This window comes from Kogia breviceps, chromosome 11, assembly GCF_026419965.1.
Source record: "Kogia breviceps isolate mKogBre1 chromosome 11, mKogBre1 haplotype 1, whole genome shotgun sequence".
NCBI lineage: Eukaryota > Metazoa > Chordata > Mammalia > Artiodactyla > Physeteridae > Kogia > Kogia breviceps.
In genome coordinates this window covers 57531193-57548922 of record NC_081320.1, presented here as the reverse complement: position 1 = coordinate 57548922, position 17730 = coordinate 57531193, and the positions used below count along the sequence as shown (strand labels likewise).

At 36.1% G+C, this 17730-nt stretch overlaps 2 protein-coding genes across 3 annotated transcripts in view; one reads left to right on the top strand and one right to left on the bottom strand.

Annotated features, from left to right (window-relative positions):
* Positions 1–17730, top strand: part of RPS27A (ribosomal protein S27a) — a 394104-nt gene that overhangs the window by 343958 nt on the left and 32416 nt on the right. The window lies entirely within an intron of this gene.
* The window catches only part of CLHC1 (clathrin heavy chain linker domain containing 1), a 31586-nt gene continuing 24007 nt past the window's right edge, over positions 10152–17730 (bottom strand). The window contains exons 9-11 of the mRNA XM_059078946.2: positions 17305–17504; positions 11802–11981; positions 10152–10454 (exon numbers count right to left, since the gene is read on the bottom strand). Of these exons, the coding sequence (XP_058934929.1) occupies positions 10258–10454; positions 11802–11981; positions 17305–17504 (577 nt within the window). The 3' untranslated portion in view covers positions 10152–10257. The remainder of the gene's footprint in view (positions 10455–11801; positions 11982–17304; positions 17505–17730) is intronic.

The window sequence follows — 17730 nt, the reverse complement described above, 5'->3', positions numbered from 1 at the left end:
CCTGGCAACCACCATTCTACTTTCTGTCTTTATGATTTTGACTACTAAGTACCTCATATAAATGAAATCATCCAGTATACGTCTTTTTGTGACTGGCTTATTTAACTTAGTATAATGTCCTCAAGGTTCATTCATGTTGTAGCATATGTCAGAATTTTCTTCCTTTTTAAAGCTGAATAATATTCCATTGTACACATATACTATATTTTGCTTATCTATTCATTGGTCAATGGATACCTGCTTCCACATTTTAGCTATTTGAATAATGCTGCTATGATCATGGGTGTACAAGCATCTCTTCAAGACTGTGCTTCCAGTTCTTTTTGGTATATATTCCAAAGTGGAATTGCTGGGTCATATAGTAATTTTATGTTCAATTTTTATGCTAAGTGAAATAAGCCAGTCACAAAAAGACAAATACTTTATGATTCCATTTATACGAGGTACTTAGTCAAAAATCATAGACAGAAAGTAGAATGGTGGTTGCCAGGGGCTGTGGGGAGGAAAGAGGGAAGTTATTGTTTAATAAGTATAGAGTTACAATTTTATATAGAAGATGAAAAGAGTTATGGAAATGGATGGTGGTAATGGTAACACATTATGAATGTATTTAATACCAGTGAGCTGGACACTTTAAAATGGTTAAGGTGTATTTTACCACAATTTAAAAATTAGGGGAAAAAAAAAAGAATGGTCCTTAAATTACCAAAGATTGCCAACAGAATGCTATATTTTAAAATGTGACTAGTGGGATTTCCCTGGTGGTGCAGTGGTTAAGAATCCGCCTGACAATGCAAGGGACACAGGTTTGATCCCTTGTTCGGGAAGATCCCACATGCCGTGGAGCAACTAAGCCCATGCGCCACAACAACTGAGCCTGCGCTCTAGAGCCTGTGAGCCACACTACAGAAGCCCACATGCCTAGAGCCCGTGCTCTGCAGCAAGAGAAGCCACCACAATAAGACTGCACACCTCAACAAAGAGTAGCCCCCCAGCTCACTGCAACTAGAGAAAGCCCGCACGCAGCAACGAAGACCCAATGCAGCCAAAAATAAATAAGTAAATAAGTTTATATTTAAAAAAAATGTGACTAGCAACAACCAGACCAGCATCACATCTTCCCCATAAAAACAATTTAATTCGCTGAAAGAGGTGAAAGTCTTAGTGGCATCTCTATCGCCTTCTACTGAATCGAATTTGTAGTATATTCTAGTAAATCCTAACCAAAGAAAGGTCTTTGTAATATACGCGCTTTCATTTAAATTCTAGCCACTGGAGCCTCTTGGTCAACGTTTTGCCCACTCTCGTTATTGATCCTAGTATCAGCACAAACCTGTTTCTGGATGTTGTGTTCAGGAAATGATTATTTTAAGTGCTCACTCCAGAGAAGCTGGGCAAAAATTGCATGCAAACTTTACATGCAGACTGTTTGCTCTCTGGTCAGGATCTGCAATTCAAAACCCATGATCGTTAAAACATAAACGCCTAGATCTTTCAGCAACTTGGCAGGGATCTTTGACAATTCAGTCCCATTGCTTCCAAAATGTACATTGATTCTCTGTTTTCAAACTGTGTGAGCGTGTGTGTGGTGAGGAACGAGTTCAGGAGGAAATGGATGGGAGTTTTTTTGTTTTTGGCTGCGTTGGGTCTTCGTTGCTACGTGCGGGCTTTCTCTACTTGCGGCGAGCGTTGGCTACTCTTCGTTGCGGTGCGCGGGCTTCTCATTGCAGGGGCTTCTCTTGTTGCGGAGCACCGGCTCTAGGCGCACAGACTTCGGTAGTGTGGCACGCAGGCTCAGTAGTTGTGGCTTGCGGGCTCTAGAGCACAGGCTCAGTAGTTGTCGCACAGGGGCTTATATGCTCTACGACATGTGGGATCTTCCCGGACCAGGGCTCGAACCTGTGTCCCCTGCATTCGTAAGCAGATTCTTAACCAGGGAAGTCCCAATGGGAGTTTATTATTAGACATCTCCATCTGCATATAACCAGAGTTCAAGGGTGACATGCACTTCATGTTAAGCACAAATCCAACTAAAGCTTGCCTTATTTATAATAGTACATACTGTATGATTTGACCCAAGAAAACAACATAACAGAATATAACTCATGCAACTGTTCCTTGGATGAAAAAGGTGGATCGTCCTCAGAGGCTTTAAGATGTCAGTACACATGAGAGCTTGAAGGTACAGTTTGCACTGATTTCCACTGAAGAGCTAATTGAATAGAAACAAAGATCCATTTAGGAAAATCTTCAGAATTTACCTTAGTAGCCTCTTTTTAAAAACTATAATATTTAAAAATAAATAAATAAAATAAAAACAAAAACTATAATATTGCTTCTTTACCATCCTTATGGTAATAAAGTTGGAGAATACTGATAGATTAATTCTTTAGCGTGAGAGAAAAAGGTGTCAAATTTACTTAAGAAGCATGTTTCTTTTCCTCTTTCTACACACAAATTACATCTGTGCTACTTTCCAAGTTCCTCTGTGTTAGAAATCAAAATGGCCTCCATTCTGGACCAGTGATACATATAGTAACTGTAACTTGTAGGTTAAAGAATCCTGCCTTCTATTGCCAGGGCATCAGTAAATCGGGCATTCTGTAGCAGCTTTTTCTGAATGAGAAAACATGGTAGCATTTTATTTCCTTTAACCATTCAAAAATCTTCATTTTAAAGTCAATGGAAACAAGAAATTAAATCTGGCCTCCTGAGTTTAGGAAAGAGGTTTTAAATTGGTGCTCTATAGGTCAAGTTTGGTCTGTAGATATGTGTTCTGTGTGGCCTACACAGTACTCTGAAAATGAGGACTGCTCTCATCAAATCTACATTTCCAGCTTCTGATAGGGTAATTCTAAGCCCATAATCCTGCACGACAAAATTGGCTGGAACCTACCACAATTGTTCCTTTTAAAAAGTCCCTAGATCCCCCTATGCCTGGCTGTGAAACATCTCACTCATTTACAGTAGGACCAGACATCTACAGATACTTGAGAGTGACCTTTTATTTGGAGGCTAAGAAAAGAATATCAAGGAGAGACTGACATAGATTCCCAAGGTATGGAGGGTACCTGTAGATAACTGACAATAAAAAAGAAGCAAAAGGATATTGCTACATAAATAATAGTATCTTTATGTATCTAATTTTTTAAAATTCAAAACATAACAAATTGCAACTACTAGCAAACTGACAACTTTCTATGGGTTCAGTGGTGCTGTATTGGTTTACCTTTGTTAAAATGCTGTTTTTTCTGAGAGGGAATGAAAGAAATTATGAGCTTTCTGTAAAATGGGAAAAGTTGAGGGGAATTCCGTGGGCAGTCCAGTGGTTAGGACTGTGCTTCCACTGCAGGGGGCATGGGTTCAATCCCTGGTTGGGGAACTAAGATCCCTGCATGCCACGTGGTGTGGCAAACAAACAAACAAACAAATAAATAAAATGGGAAAAGTTTAAAAAAAATCATGAGGCCTGTACTTTGACTTTTAACTTACATTTTAGCAATCTAACAGAATTGAAGGCAACTGAAAAATAACATTTTCATCTGTTAAGGTTAAAAAAGTGATTGAAAATAATGGTTATTTTCTAATTATCCAGGATTTAGAAAAAGTTTTAAATGTTAAGAAAATTTTTTGATTAAATTTGTTTCAGAAAATCTCTAAACCTTTGCAAATGAATGAAATTAATGGAAATTCATTTTGATAAATGCTTGACTACAATAATTAAACAAAAATGTAACTATTACAATTAAACCTTTCAGACCCTGAAAGAAACATTTTCCTCCCTTCTGTTGCTATGGTGGACAGAACACCTAATTTGAGTCAGAGAAACTTAGTTTATCATGGTCCTTGCTATGTGATCTTCGGCATGTTACTTTGCCTTCTGAATTCCCTTTTCTTCACCTATGAAAATGGGGATAATAATATCTATTTCACAAAATTTTTGTAAGGATTTAATAAGAATACATATTAATAGTACTAGCACAGTGTCTGGCACAGAGAGAACACTTTTAAAATATTTGTTCTCTTCATACATGGCAGGCAAAGAGGTGCCTTGCATAAAAATGAAAAAAGCCATGGGGGGGGACTTCCCTGGCGGCGCAGTGGTTAAGAATCCGCCTGCCAATGCAGGGGACACGTGTTCGAGCCCTGGTCCAGGAAGATCCCACATGCTGTGGAGCAACTAAGCCTGTGTGCCACAACTACTGAGCCTGCGCAGAGCCTGCGAGCGACAACTACTGAGCCCACGTGCCACAAATACTAAAGCCCGCAAGCCTAGAGCCTGTGCTCCACAACAAGAGAAGCCACTGCAATGAGAAGCCAGTGCACCACAACAAACAGTAGCCCCCGCTCAATGCAACTAGAGAAAGCCCGTGCACAGCAACAAAGACCCAATGCAGCCAAAAAATAAATAAACAAATAAATTTTTTTTTAAAAAGCCATGGGAGATAAATAGGTAAAACACAGAGGGCTTTTAGGGCAGTGAAACTACTGTGTATGATACTATAATGGTGGATACATGTCATTATAAATTTGTCCAAACCCACAGTATGTACAACACCAAGGGTGAAGCCTAATGTAAACTATGGACTTTGGGTGATAATGATGTGTCACTGTAGGCTCATCCATTGTAATAAATGCACCACTCAGAGCGGGGGGGTATTGATAACAGGGGACGCTATGCATATGTGAGGGCAGGGGGTATATGGGAAATCTCTGTATGTTCTGCTCAATACTGCTGTGAATCTACAACTGCTCAAAATAATAAACTCTATTTTTTAAAGCCATGGGTTTAGAAAAATATGACTAGTTTTGGATATTTCTAACCCAATGGAGAATTTCTATTATGGCTGTTTCATTACAGCTGTCAGAGAACAATGTCATAAATCAAACATTAAAGCAGTGTTGACCCTGAAAATTATAGCTACTAGTATGACCTGATACCCATCAACATACAATCTAAAAAATAAAGCAGGAATCCAACAGAAATGCACATATATGTTCAAGAACAAGACATGTACAAAAATATTCATGAAAGTACTATGTGTATGTCCCACACTGGAAACAACGTAGATGTCCATCTATGGTAGAACTGTGGTATGCTTACACAACGGAATAATAAATAGTGATGAGAATAAACAACTGCACATGACATGGATGAATATCACAAAAATAATAACTAAAGAACCAACCACACAAAAATAAATACATTATGATTTCATTTATCTAAAATTCAAACTCAGGCAAAACTCATCTAAGGTATGAGAAGTCAGGATAGTGGCTATCTCTGGGAGGGGGATAATAATGACTGAAAGGGGGCTTCTAGGATTCCAGGGGTGTTATTTCTTCATCTGGGAGTTGGATACATAAATGTATTGACTTTGTGAAGAATTATTGAGCTCTACAGTTATAACTTGTGCAATTTTCAGAATTTATTATTGTGCATATTTATATATCAATAAAATTTACCAACAAAATAAAGTGAGAGTAAAGCTAATTCACAAGATTGGCATTAAATACGAAAGATTCCAGGTCCAACTTGGTATTTATTCATTGACCTACTTATTGCAACTTACTTTGTACCCAATACTGTGTTTGATTTTGGTGATACAATGGTAACTGTTATGGGTTGAATTGTATGTGCCCTCCCAAAATTCATAAGTTGCAGCCCTAATCCCCAGTACCTCAAGATGTGACCTTATTTGGAGATAGGGTCTTTACAGAATTAAAATGAGTTCATTAGGGTGGGTCCTAATGTAATATGACTGGCGTACATATAAGAGGAAATATGGACACACATAGAGCACATAGAGGGAAGATGACATAAGAGATATAGAGAAGGTGATCACCTATGAGCCAAGGAGAGAGGCAAAGGTCTGAAACCAATTATTCCCTTACAGTCTTCCAAAGGAACCAACATTGCCAACACCTTATATCAGACTTCTGGCCTCCAAAACTGAGACAATAAATTTGTGTGGTTAAGCCATTCAGTTTGTGGTAATTTGTTTCAGCAGCCCTATAAAACTAACAGAGTAACCTCCCCGCCATTTTCCACACCCTCAAAATGTTCTGTCCTTGCCATCAATAAAAAGTACTGTCCCTGACTGTAACCATGATAATAGCAATAAAGGACAGCCTAGAAAAAAGAAATGTGGTATAATTAAGGAAGTCATAAAAAGTTTCCCTGAGGAATTTTTAAGCAAGCTAAAGCCTGAAGTAAAAGAAATTATTAACTAGGTAAAAAGAAAGGGATGAGCCTTCCAGGTAAAAGAAACAGCATATTTTCAAGCCCCTTACAAGAGGAACAGAAAAAATACAAGTGTCTGGCTCAAAATAATGTGTAATACAGTAGAAGATGAGTCTGGAGATCAGCTGGAATTCAGACTATGCAGAATTTGTTAGGCCATGTTAAGGATTTTGGACATTATCTCAAAAAGCAATGACATGAGACAACTATTTAGTGCATGATAATATGATGAAATGTGAAATACTCAGCATCACCTATGAAGCATCCTTGCCAAAATAGTTGAAACTAAATTTAGTTAAGTTTTTACTAACTTCCATTTACAGGAAATATGGGAAAAAGAAAAACAAGTTACATAATACCATAAGGAAGCAATCAGACAAATCTAAAATGTGGAACATTCCCAGTAACAGCCAAGCCAGTCCAACCAGTCAATGGCAAGAGAGAAAAAAAGAGAGGAAGAATACTCTATATGCAGAGACACAACAACCAAATAGAATACATGGACCTTGTTTAGATCCTAATTGGAACAATTCAACTGTAAAAAGGCATTTTTAAGCAATTTGTTAAATGTGAATGCAGACTGGATATTAGATAATACTAAGGAATTATTTTTAGTTATTTTTACAGTACTCTGTCTCTTCCCACTGAAGTTGTAATCTTGATAGCAGAGACCATACACAAAACAAGTATCTAGAATATGCTGGGTTTGTTTTTGTTTTGGCCGCACTGTGCAGCATGTGGGATCTTAGTTCCCTGACGAGGGAAGCACAGAGTCTTAACCACTGGACTGCGAGGGAAGTCCCCACAATATGTTGCTGATGCTGATGTTGAATCCTGGTATTTACAATTTAGGCAGAAGGTGAAAAAGCACTGGGAAATCATCTGTGGAACTACTGAATTTTTGAGTTGTAAATGACAAAAGGAATTATCTAGCCAAAATAAATTCATGAGGAAAAGGACACAAAACTAGATCGTGGTAGAGCTGGTCTAGAACACAGGCTCCTATGCCACGAGGCTCATGTTATACCTCTTTCAGTGCAGCTTATAGGGAGGTTCTCACAACTTCCAAGCCCTGTACAGCTCACAACTCAACTCTTTCTCCTTCCCCCACTTGACTTTATATTCTTGCTCTTCCTCCCAACTCCATCTCCAGGCATTTTAATTTAGATTCACTTGACAAATTTCACTTTCCTTGGGTAAACTGCCAAAGGTAATGCTAACAAAGAAGAAGAAGAACGAGTGGAGGAAAAAACATTTTAAAACCAAAGCAAAATTAGCAGTAACAACAACAGCTTCTGTTTCAAGCTTTTTTTTCAGATTTCTGTACCTAATTCATCCTCTTGGCTTTCATGAACACATTTTTTTCTAAGTTCTGTCAACGGATACATAGTAGGTTTCTATCAATCATACAAGTCTCAAAGAAAAAAGGGTGTTAAGCCATTGGTACATTAAGAATCAGTGCTGGCCTTCCCTGGTGGCGCAGTGGTTGAGAGTCTGCCTGCTGATGCAGCGGACGCGGGTTCGTGCCCCGGTCCAGGAAGGTCCCACATGCCGCGAAGCAGCTGGGCCCGTGAGCTGTGGCCGTTGAGCCTGCGTGTCCGGAGCCTGTGCTCTGCAACGGGAGAGGCCCCAACAGTGAGAGGCCCACATACCGCAAAAAAAAAAAAAAAAAAAATCAGTGCTGCTGAAATACCTTCTCCTTCCCTTCCTTTTTTTCCATCCTTCATATTTTCTTTTCAAAAATCATAGCTAAGGGCTTCCCTGGTGGTGCAGTGGTTAAGAATCTGCCTGCCAATGCAGGGGACACAGGTTCAATCCCTGGTCCGGGAAGATCCCACATGCTGCAGAGCAACTAAGCCCATGGGCCACAACTACTGAGCCTGTGCTCTAGAGCTGACGAGCCACAACTACTGAAGCCCACATGCCTAGAGCCCGTGCTCTGCAACAAGAGAAGCCGGCGCACCACAACGAAGAGTAGCCCTCGCTCACCTCAACTAGAGAAAGCCCATGTGCAGCAAAAAAGACCCAATGCAGCCAAAAACTAAACTAATTAATTAATTTTAAAAAATCATAGCTAATATGAAGGCCAGAAATAAAAATATTATTAGTTATAAGACTTTTATAACTAAATTGCAATTTAAATTGCTTTTAAAATTATACATAGGTATTACTTTTAAAAAATATTACATTTTAGAAAACTGAATTATAGTTATCCAGCACTGTGTTTACCAATATACAGAAAAATTGAGAACTCAGCCAGTATTCTTCTGGATATGTAAGATAAGCCCAGAAACCCAAATATTAGTGGAAACAGATAGCTTAATATAGGCAATAAGGTATGTTATATCAAATACTCCAAAGAGGGATAATTATACAAGTACAAATGGATAGGTATGTGGGATTTGGGAAGTATAAACCAAGTAGAGGAATATGTGTTTCTGGGACCTATTACATTAAAATAAGGGTTATCTTCTATTAAGTTCTTCCACTATGTAATATATTTATACTGCACATACATATCACTAAACCTTTTGGGGAGATATTACTACCCATATTTTACAAAGAGTAAGAAGAAGAATTTGAACTTGAATATGAAGCTGTCCGATTCCAAGTTCACATTCTTTCTACTATAAAATAAAATATATACATTCAGTTTAAATTTAGGAGGGGAAACCGCATGCTCTTTTATTCTATCTAGCAGCAGCTCACTTTTACCATGTTCCATGATCAAGGCTGACATTCAGCTGCTGTGCTCTGGTATGGCACATACCAGAGGGCTGAAAGCTGTTCTGATTAGTTGGGTATCTGCTCTGTTTGATTGGTGCCTATGCCAGGCTGGTCATTAAATATTTTGAATATCACACCTGTCCATGACACAGAACTCTTGAGTTTTCAATCAAATACTTACTCAGACACTTGAAATCATCTAAAACCACTTCGTATGACATATTCCATGCCTACAGGTATCCTGGGTCTAAGATGTAGAACGACTACTTCTTTGCAAATTTGGCTGTTCTCTCTTTAGATAAGAACATGCTGAAATTCCCAAGTTTTATAGTAGAAGCTTAACATTTGCCATTTATATATACCAAAGCATGGAGCACATCTTTGAGTCAGTAGTACAAAATTACTATACTCTAGGTTTTTGCCAGTGAAAACCTTGAAATGGCATCCTGCCTTACTTGTTACAAGTCAGGCTTATAGCATTTGATATTTGGGAAATCAGTCTGACATGATACTTCTCACACCTTCCTCAGTTCTTGCTATTAAATTAGATCACCAGAAAGGAATATATTTAGACATTAACTTATGCATTTAGATAGAAATGCCTAAATAGAGATGTATACACTTACATTCTTAGATTTTATCAAAATTCAATATACAGGAGGGATAAATTAGGAGTTTAGGAGTAGCATATACACACTATTATATATAAAATAGATAATCAACAAGAACATACTATATAGCACAGAGAACTCTACTCAATATTCTGTAATAACCTATATGGGAAAAGAATCTGTAAAAGAATGGATATGTGTATTGGGTTGGCCAAAAAGTTCACTCAGTTAATGAATACATTGTTCAACAAAGTTCTTGGCGAAAATGAAAAATGCCTTTTATTTTTACTAAAAACCGAAGGAACTTTTTGGCCAGTCCAACATGTACATAACAGAATCACTTTGCTGTACACCTGAAACTAACATAATATTGTAAATCAACTATACTCCAAAATGAAATTAAAATTAAATAAAAATAAAATTTAAAAAAAGATAAAATGAAGTACATAGGAATTTTAGAAAGATTCAATATACAAAATTACCATATAAAAAAAGGAAGCAATGGTGTAAATATTTCAAGGACAAATCTAAACATCATCAGAACAAAAGAAGCATGATATATTTCTGATAACTTCATACTCCAGATTTATTTATGTTAATTATACCAAAATCAGTTTGCCTAACTGATATATATAAAATGTTGTACAGGCTCCCTCAACTGGTTAAGATGTAGAACTACCAAAAAACATGCTGCATCAAGTTGACTGTATCATCCTCTTCAGAAATTTCTGTAACCCCAGCTTGAGATCGAAGAACAGACATGATGTCATTAGATAATTTGTCAAAGCCATTCTGTAAACATATATTTGCTAATTCTTGCCACTCTTCTAGGGAGCAAAATGGATCATTTATCATAAGATGTTCAACTGCATCTGAGGAAATAAAAATACAGTATTATAATATAGCACTTATTTGATAATCCATACTTAGCAATTCTTCAAAAATAAAGAGATATCATTTCAACTCCATTACAATTAGACCTGATTCCTTTAAGTGTAACGTGGAGTGCCTAGTTGAGCTCATAGTAAGTACTGAAGTGTTAATTCCTTCTCCTCCTTCTTTTTCATTAAACTTTTCATGCCTCAATTCAGCTCTCCACCATTTCTCACATTACCTATTCCTCCACTCACCTCCTTCTTGGTAAGGTCAGCAGATGCTGAAGGTTGAAAGGGAGTTCAGAAAGTGAAGAATGTGGGCTCAGCCTTATTCACAGTCTGTAAGGTACCACTAGGAGCTATCAAACAAATTTGATGGTCAAGTTTTCATGATCCTTCAAACACTTTTATAAATGCCCTATAGTGCATAGTGTTTAGAAAACTCTTTGGCAAAACCTCCATCCTATCTCTAGACAGAGACCTCTTAATGACGGTCTTCTTTAACAAATATTTTTCTAAAGGAAATAAAAGAAGGATTTTGTTTATTAAAGAAAACTAATGATATTATTTACTTTTGAAAACCAATTATAGTGACCCTCTTTGGAACTATTTATGGAACTCGTTTATCTACTACCTGCATTACTTATAATACTTGATGAAAGAGGATCTCTATTCAGGTTATTGTAATCACTATTATTTTATTTCTACCATGATTACTATTTTTCTATCAAATAGAATATTTTAGTTGATATCTGTAATGATAATTTCTAAATTATCTTCCCAACTATGTTTTCATGTAATTTACTATTCTTTCTTTGGCCCCATATGATAATTTAAAATCAATTTGTCTGCTCAAGTTTCTATATTAAATTAGAGAAAGGAAAGAAAAAAGTGAGATCTAATTAGTTATTCCTGATCCCACTCCAGAGTGAGGTTCAGAGTAAATAATATATGTAAATAATATTTTCATATATATTTGGTTTAGGAATAAAAAACATAAAGTTTATCTAAATAACATTTTAAATATATATATAAATTATTAAATATATACATATGTTAATATATATAAAGATTTTACAGTAGTCATAGCTATTATAATTATTATGATGTTCCCCTCAAGCTTCAGAAAGAGTCTCTCTTCATTCTAATCCTCTCAACAAATATATACTATTGCCAACAGAATATTATTAACATGGTAATCTTTATATTTATAAACACCTAAAGTTAACTCTTGCCAAGAATAAACTCTTAGGAAGAGAGAGGTAACTCAAACATAATAATCTTGAACCTTTCCCTAAATAACCCACTACTATTTCTTTCACTACAAAATTTTACTTCACTTACCTTTCCCACCTTTATTTATTTCTTGAAGTAGCTTAATGCCAACTTTTTTCATATCTACAGAGAACAGGTGAAGTACAGCAAGACCAAAAGATAAATATGGTGGTTTCCCATTCCATTCTTTAGTGAGACACTGAATTAATTCAGTGTGGGGACATAACTTTATTAGCTGCATCAGGTCATCTGAAAGCAAAAATGAAAAACTGTGTCTCAACATCCTAATATGATACATCAACTAGAAACTAGGACTAGCTAATGTCTATATTTGCCAATCAACTCTTCTTTTTCCAGTCCTTCCAAAGCCCTCAATGAATTTAACATTACTATCTCCAATCTAAAAAAAAAAAAAAAAATCATACTCAGCATAGCAAAAAACAAAGGAAAACCACCTAAACATAGTACCAGGAAAAAAAATTTATCAGAGAACAGTCTTGGAAAGAAATGTGGTATAAAAAAAGGACCAGTTGACAATCAAGAATCCTGAATTCTAATCATAGCTCAATCCGTCACTTAATCTTTTGGACCTCAGTTTTTGCATCTTAAAGTGCTAGAATTAGTATCTCCACAATTTCTAAGCTCCCATCTAATACTATGTTATTTTTGTCTACATCTTGTTGCTCATTTGGGGGCCAACTTCTACTAGTATATCTTTCTTTCTGTGCCTTGCACAGAAAAGGGGCTCAGTAATTTTTCCTAAAAATATCAAGTATTTAGAAACCCAAATATGAAGATTTTAAGAAGCTGTTAGCTAGTTCAGGTAGCTAAAGGTTGAGCCATATGAAGTTGCCTACACTTGACCATTTTTTACTTAAAAAAAAAAGCAATTTCATATGGTTTAATCTACTAGTTAACCATTCAGATAATCTAAAGCTACAATCATGATTTATATTCTTAAATTTATAAATTTGTGTTAACTTTCTAAATTTTTTAAAGTAAAAATATTCTTCTTGGGTCACAACAGAGGTAATTTTCAGAATAATTTCTAAGAGTATTTCAAGAACTACGTGTAAACATAACTGCACTCTAAAAGGTAATACAAGGTAATCTAGTGTTTATTAAACACATATTTATTGTACTGTGAATTTCCATATATTAAATTACTACATCTAATATTCAGTATAAGTCAGATATTATTATTCTCACTACAAGTGAGGAAACAGGTTTAGAGAAGTTAATTTTCCCAGAATTAGACATATAGTCTAAAGAAAAACAATTCATCTGACCCCCAAAGTCCATGACCTTCCAATCTATGGTGCTGCTCCTCCAAAACAATAAATATGTATGTGTGTGTGCATTGTGTGTATGTATATATATATACATGCATACACAGAGAGAGACACACACACACACACACAAGGACAGAGAAAGAGAAATGGTAAAAGATGAAGCAAGGAATAGCAGAATATAATTCTATATCAATGAAGTCAAATAATTTTTTTTTAATTTTCCCTAGAGAAGAGGTAGAAGTTTACGATTTGGGTCACTCAATCTGGCCTCCACTAAGGTGAAGTTATTTACATTGGACCCCCCTGTCTCCAACATTTCATAACTCATCCACCTCTCTCTATTTCATTCAATCAAGTATTCAAATATTCTTCTCCATGAATTGATTAACCAATATTTACTCCATTATGTACAAGATATGGTCTCTGACTAATTAGAAAGGACACAAGTTCAAATCCTATGAACTTACCCCTCTACTTACTTCAGAATGCATTTCCTTATTCCTTGGTTTGACATGTAATAATGATCATTATTTATCTTGTATGTTCTATTTTAATAAGGTTATAAGGGTCTATCTATCAACCATGGTACTGTTTAACTCACAAACACCTAGATACTTAGAACAGTGGTTCTCAAAATATGGTCTAGGGTCCATAAAGTCAGAACTATTTTCATAAAAATACTAAAATTTGCCTTTTTCATTCTCCTTCTCTCACAAATATACAGTGGTGTTTTTCCAGAAGCTACATGACATATTACAATAGACTGAATATAGGATCAGATATGGGAAGCCAGCTATCTTCTATTAAACCAGACATTACAGAGATTTACAAAAATGTAAAACAGTGTCACTCTTTCCCTTAAATTGTTTAGCTTTGGAAAAGTTACTTTTCATAAAAATATTTTACTTATGACAATACATAATTGGTTTATTGTTGTTGGTTGTTTTTGGTTTTGGCCTCGTGGCACAGCTTATGCTACCTTAGTTCCCCAACTAGGGATTATTAAACCTGCACCCTCAGCAGTGAAAGCACAGAGTCCTGAACACTGGACTACCAGGGAATTCCCTACTGTTGTTATTTTAAACGTGAAATTTTGCCATTTGCAGCAAAATGGATGGACTTGGAGGGCATTTTGCTAAGTGAAATAAGTCAAAGAAAGACAAATACTGTATGATCTCACTTAATATGTGGAATCTAAAAAAATAGATGCATCTGACTCACCTCACTCAGCTGTACCTGAGGAAGAGCCAGGTGACCAGGCTGCAGACTGATGTGACACTGCCCTGGCTGGAGACCCTGACTATATCCCACAATAAGCTGAGAAGCCTGCCCTTGCTGGGATGGGCACTGCCAGCGCTCAACACCACGGACGTCTCCTTCAACGAGCTGGCCTCGTTGTCTCCTGACGCCCTGAATGGCCTGAGCCACCTCCAGGAGCTCTACCTGTGTGGCAGCAAGCTGCAGACTCTGCCCCCCAACTCCTCTCCCACCCCCCAACCCCCCAGCTCCTGGTGCCCACGCCCCAGCTGAAGAAGCTCAACCTGGCTGAAAACCAGTTGAGAATAGAACAAAACAGAAGCAGACTCACAGATATAGAAAACACACTAGTCGTTACCAGTGGGGAGAGGGAAAGGGGGAGGGACAATTTAGGGGTAGATTAAAAGGTACCAACTATTAAGTATAAAATAAGCTACAAGGATATATTGTACAACACAGGGAATATGGCCAATATTTTATAATAACTATAAATGGAGTATAACCTTTAAAAATTGTGAATCACTATATTATATTGTACACCTGTAACATATAATATTATATATCAACTATACTCCAATAAAAAATTTTTCTGGTTTAATTTCTTTTTTTTTTCCTTTTTTGTTAAAGTCTTTATTGAATTTGTTACAATATCGCTTCTGTTTTCTGTTTTGGTTTTTTTTTTTTTTTTTGGCTGCAAGGCATGTGGGACCTTAGCTCCTGGACCAGGGATCGAACCCACACCCCCTGCACTGGAAGGCAAAGTCTTAACCACTGACCACCAGGGAAGTCCCTGGTTTAATTTCTAATAGGATACATATCAACTGATATAACCCACATAGACAAAAACTCTTTGGGATCTTCAATGCTTTTCAAAACTATGAAGGAGACCTGAGACCAGAAGGTTTGAGAGCCTCGGATCTAGAATAACCCGGTTTCTAGATTGTTTCCAGCCTCAGAGTCTAGAATTCCAGATCTAGAATATAACCAGATAGGTACATTCACTCGTTTAATGATAAGGGGGAATGTGAACAAACAAATCATTTCAGGCTTTATTCTGGAAATCATTAGGGAGGAAAAATGAAGAGTTTTTCCTTCTAAAACAGATGCTCTATGAGTCAGATTTATGCTTTTGGAACAAAAGACTTTTTTAGGACTTCACCGTTTTTGTTTTGTTTCTTTGATTTGTAAATGTAAAGCTGATAGTCTAAATCTGAGAAAGACCATTTTCTTCTGAAACCAGAAAGTATTAACAAACTGAGTCTGTCCCCTGAGGCCAAGGATGATACTTTGGAAAGCTGTGGTTGTTTGTCATTAAAAAGTAAAATAAGCAGAGTAATTTTTCAAACATTGTTTCTACCTTTTAAGCTTAATTTTGCTCAGGTTATTATTATCTTATGATGTTATATTAAATAAATTCTGAGGATAAATATCAAGATTCTAATTATATAGGAGAGTTAATATTTCTTACATTAGTACAATATACAGTTGTCCCTTGGTATCCACAGGGTTTGGTTTCAGGACCCCCTGCAGATAGCAAAATCTGAGTATGCTCAAGTCTCTTATACAAAATGGCATAGTATTTTCATATAACCAACACACATCCTTCCATATACTTTAAATCATCTCTGGATTACCTAATACAATGTAAATGCTATGTAAATAGTTGTAAATACAATGCAAATGCTATGCAAATAATTGCTGGTGCACAGCAAACACAAGTTTTGCTTTTTGGAACTTTCTGGAATTTTTTTTCCCTCAAATATTTTCAATCTGAAGTTCATTGAATCCATGGATGTGGAACCCATGAATATGGAAGGCTGACTGTATAATTATTTTACAGTGTAATGCACTACTAGAGGAACAGGATAATATGATAATGAGTCAATCATGTTTCTATATACTCATGCAAGGCAATTTTGCAAGCAAAAAAAGAAACTTCACATTTCATTCAATAAAAATTCCAAGAGTAATTAAAACCTTTGTTCCTTGACTAAAATAATTCTATGGAAAAGTAATACTTAACATAGAAACTGAATCTGTATAAATTAGATAATATTAATAAAATATATAATTCATTCAACAAATATTGTGTCGTAACTACTCTGCCAGATTCTGTTCCATCGCTGTGTGTATATAGGCAAATTACTTACCTCTCTGTGCCTTAGCCTCTCTTTGGACACAGTTATTTTTCATCTATAAAATAGGGATAATAACAAAACCTACTTTATAGAGTTAACATAAGGATTAAGTGAGATAAGGCATGTAAAAAGCTGAACTATAGCTATTATTACACTAATAATATCGGGCATGCTGTTACATAATGAATGAAAAAAATTAATAAGTCTAAAAAACAGATTCTAAGCAAAAGTCAATTTACTCTTTGAAAATGATCAGATTTGACGACCATAAAAGATTCTTTTTCCTGGAAAAATGTGATCTAAAAGTGTTATATTTTGTTCCATTGTGTAATTTCTTAGAACTGGAGTACACAGCTTGCAAAATCAGGATTGACATAGGCCTGGGATATGGGGATATGTCAGGACTGCCTGTATATTAAGGCTACTGCTGAACTAGACTATAATAAGAGATCAGCTCATTCAAGTAGGGTCACCCTAAGGTCCACAATTCTCTCAGATCACTGCCCAGCTGCAACCTAGGTGTTTCAAACTTTAAAAATCAACATTATTTCACTAATTCTTCATTTCTAATGCTTATATTATAGTTCAGAATGATATATATAAGTTCAGTTATTTTTTTTTAAATCCTTGAGCAGCATGGTCCAAATATCTGCAAGCTTACTAAATGTTTATGTACTGAAGAAATATAAAATGTACTTGAATGTCCACCATCAAAGTCAATCAGCTTCAGTTTACTTGTTTTCACTAAAAATTACAAAAGAATTCTACTTACCGGTATACACAAAACAAGCTTTATAAGTCCAAAATATTGCCTACTATTATGGGTGATCTTACAATTCAAGTCCAGAATTCGAATGTATACAAATAATAAGCTTTTTCACTTACCAGAAGTAAAGTCCTTATATTGTATGTATTCCATGGCCCCTTGAATTTGACCCTGTTTACACAGGCAAAGAAGAGCTTTCTTGTGCAGGCCACACTCACTATAGATAATCTGAGCTAAAGCCAGACACTTGGCCTTGTTATAAGTATCCTGCTCCCCATAATCAAAAATCACATCCCCAGCCTCCTCAGAAAATGTCAGCCTAGAGCAAGCAGATCAATAGGGCACATGTTAGTGAGCTCTTGATGAATGGATGAGAATCAAATATTTGAAAATTCGGCACAGTAGAACTGGATTTTCTATGGTTTATAAGGATTCCAAGTTAGTAGGCAACTGATGAAATTAAACATATCTAAGACTTAACAACAAGAACAAAAACAATCAGCATGTCTTCCTTTGGGGGAAGTAATTTTGGTGAAACTGAGCTC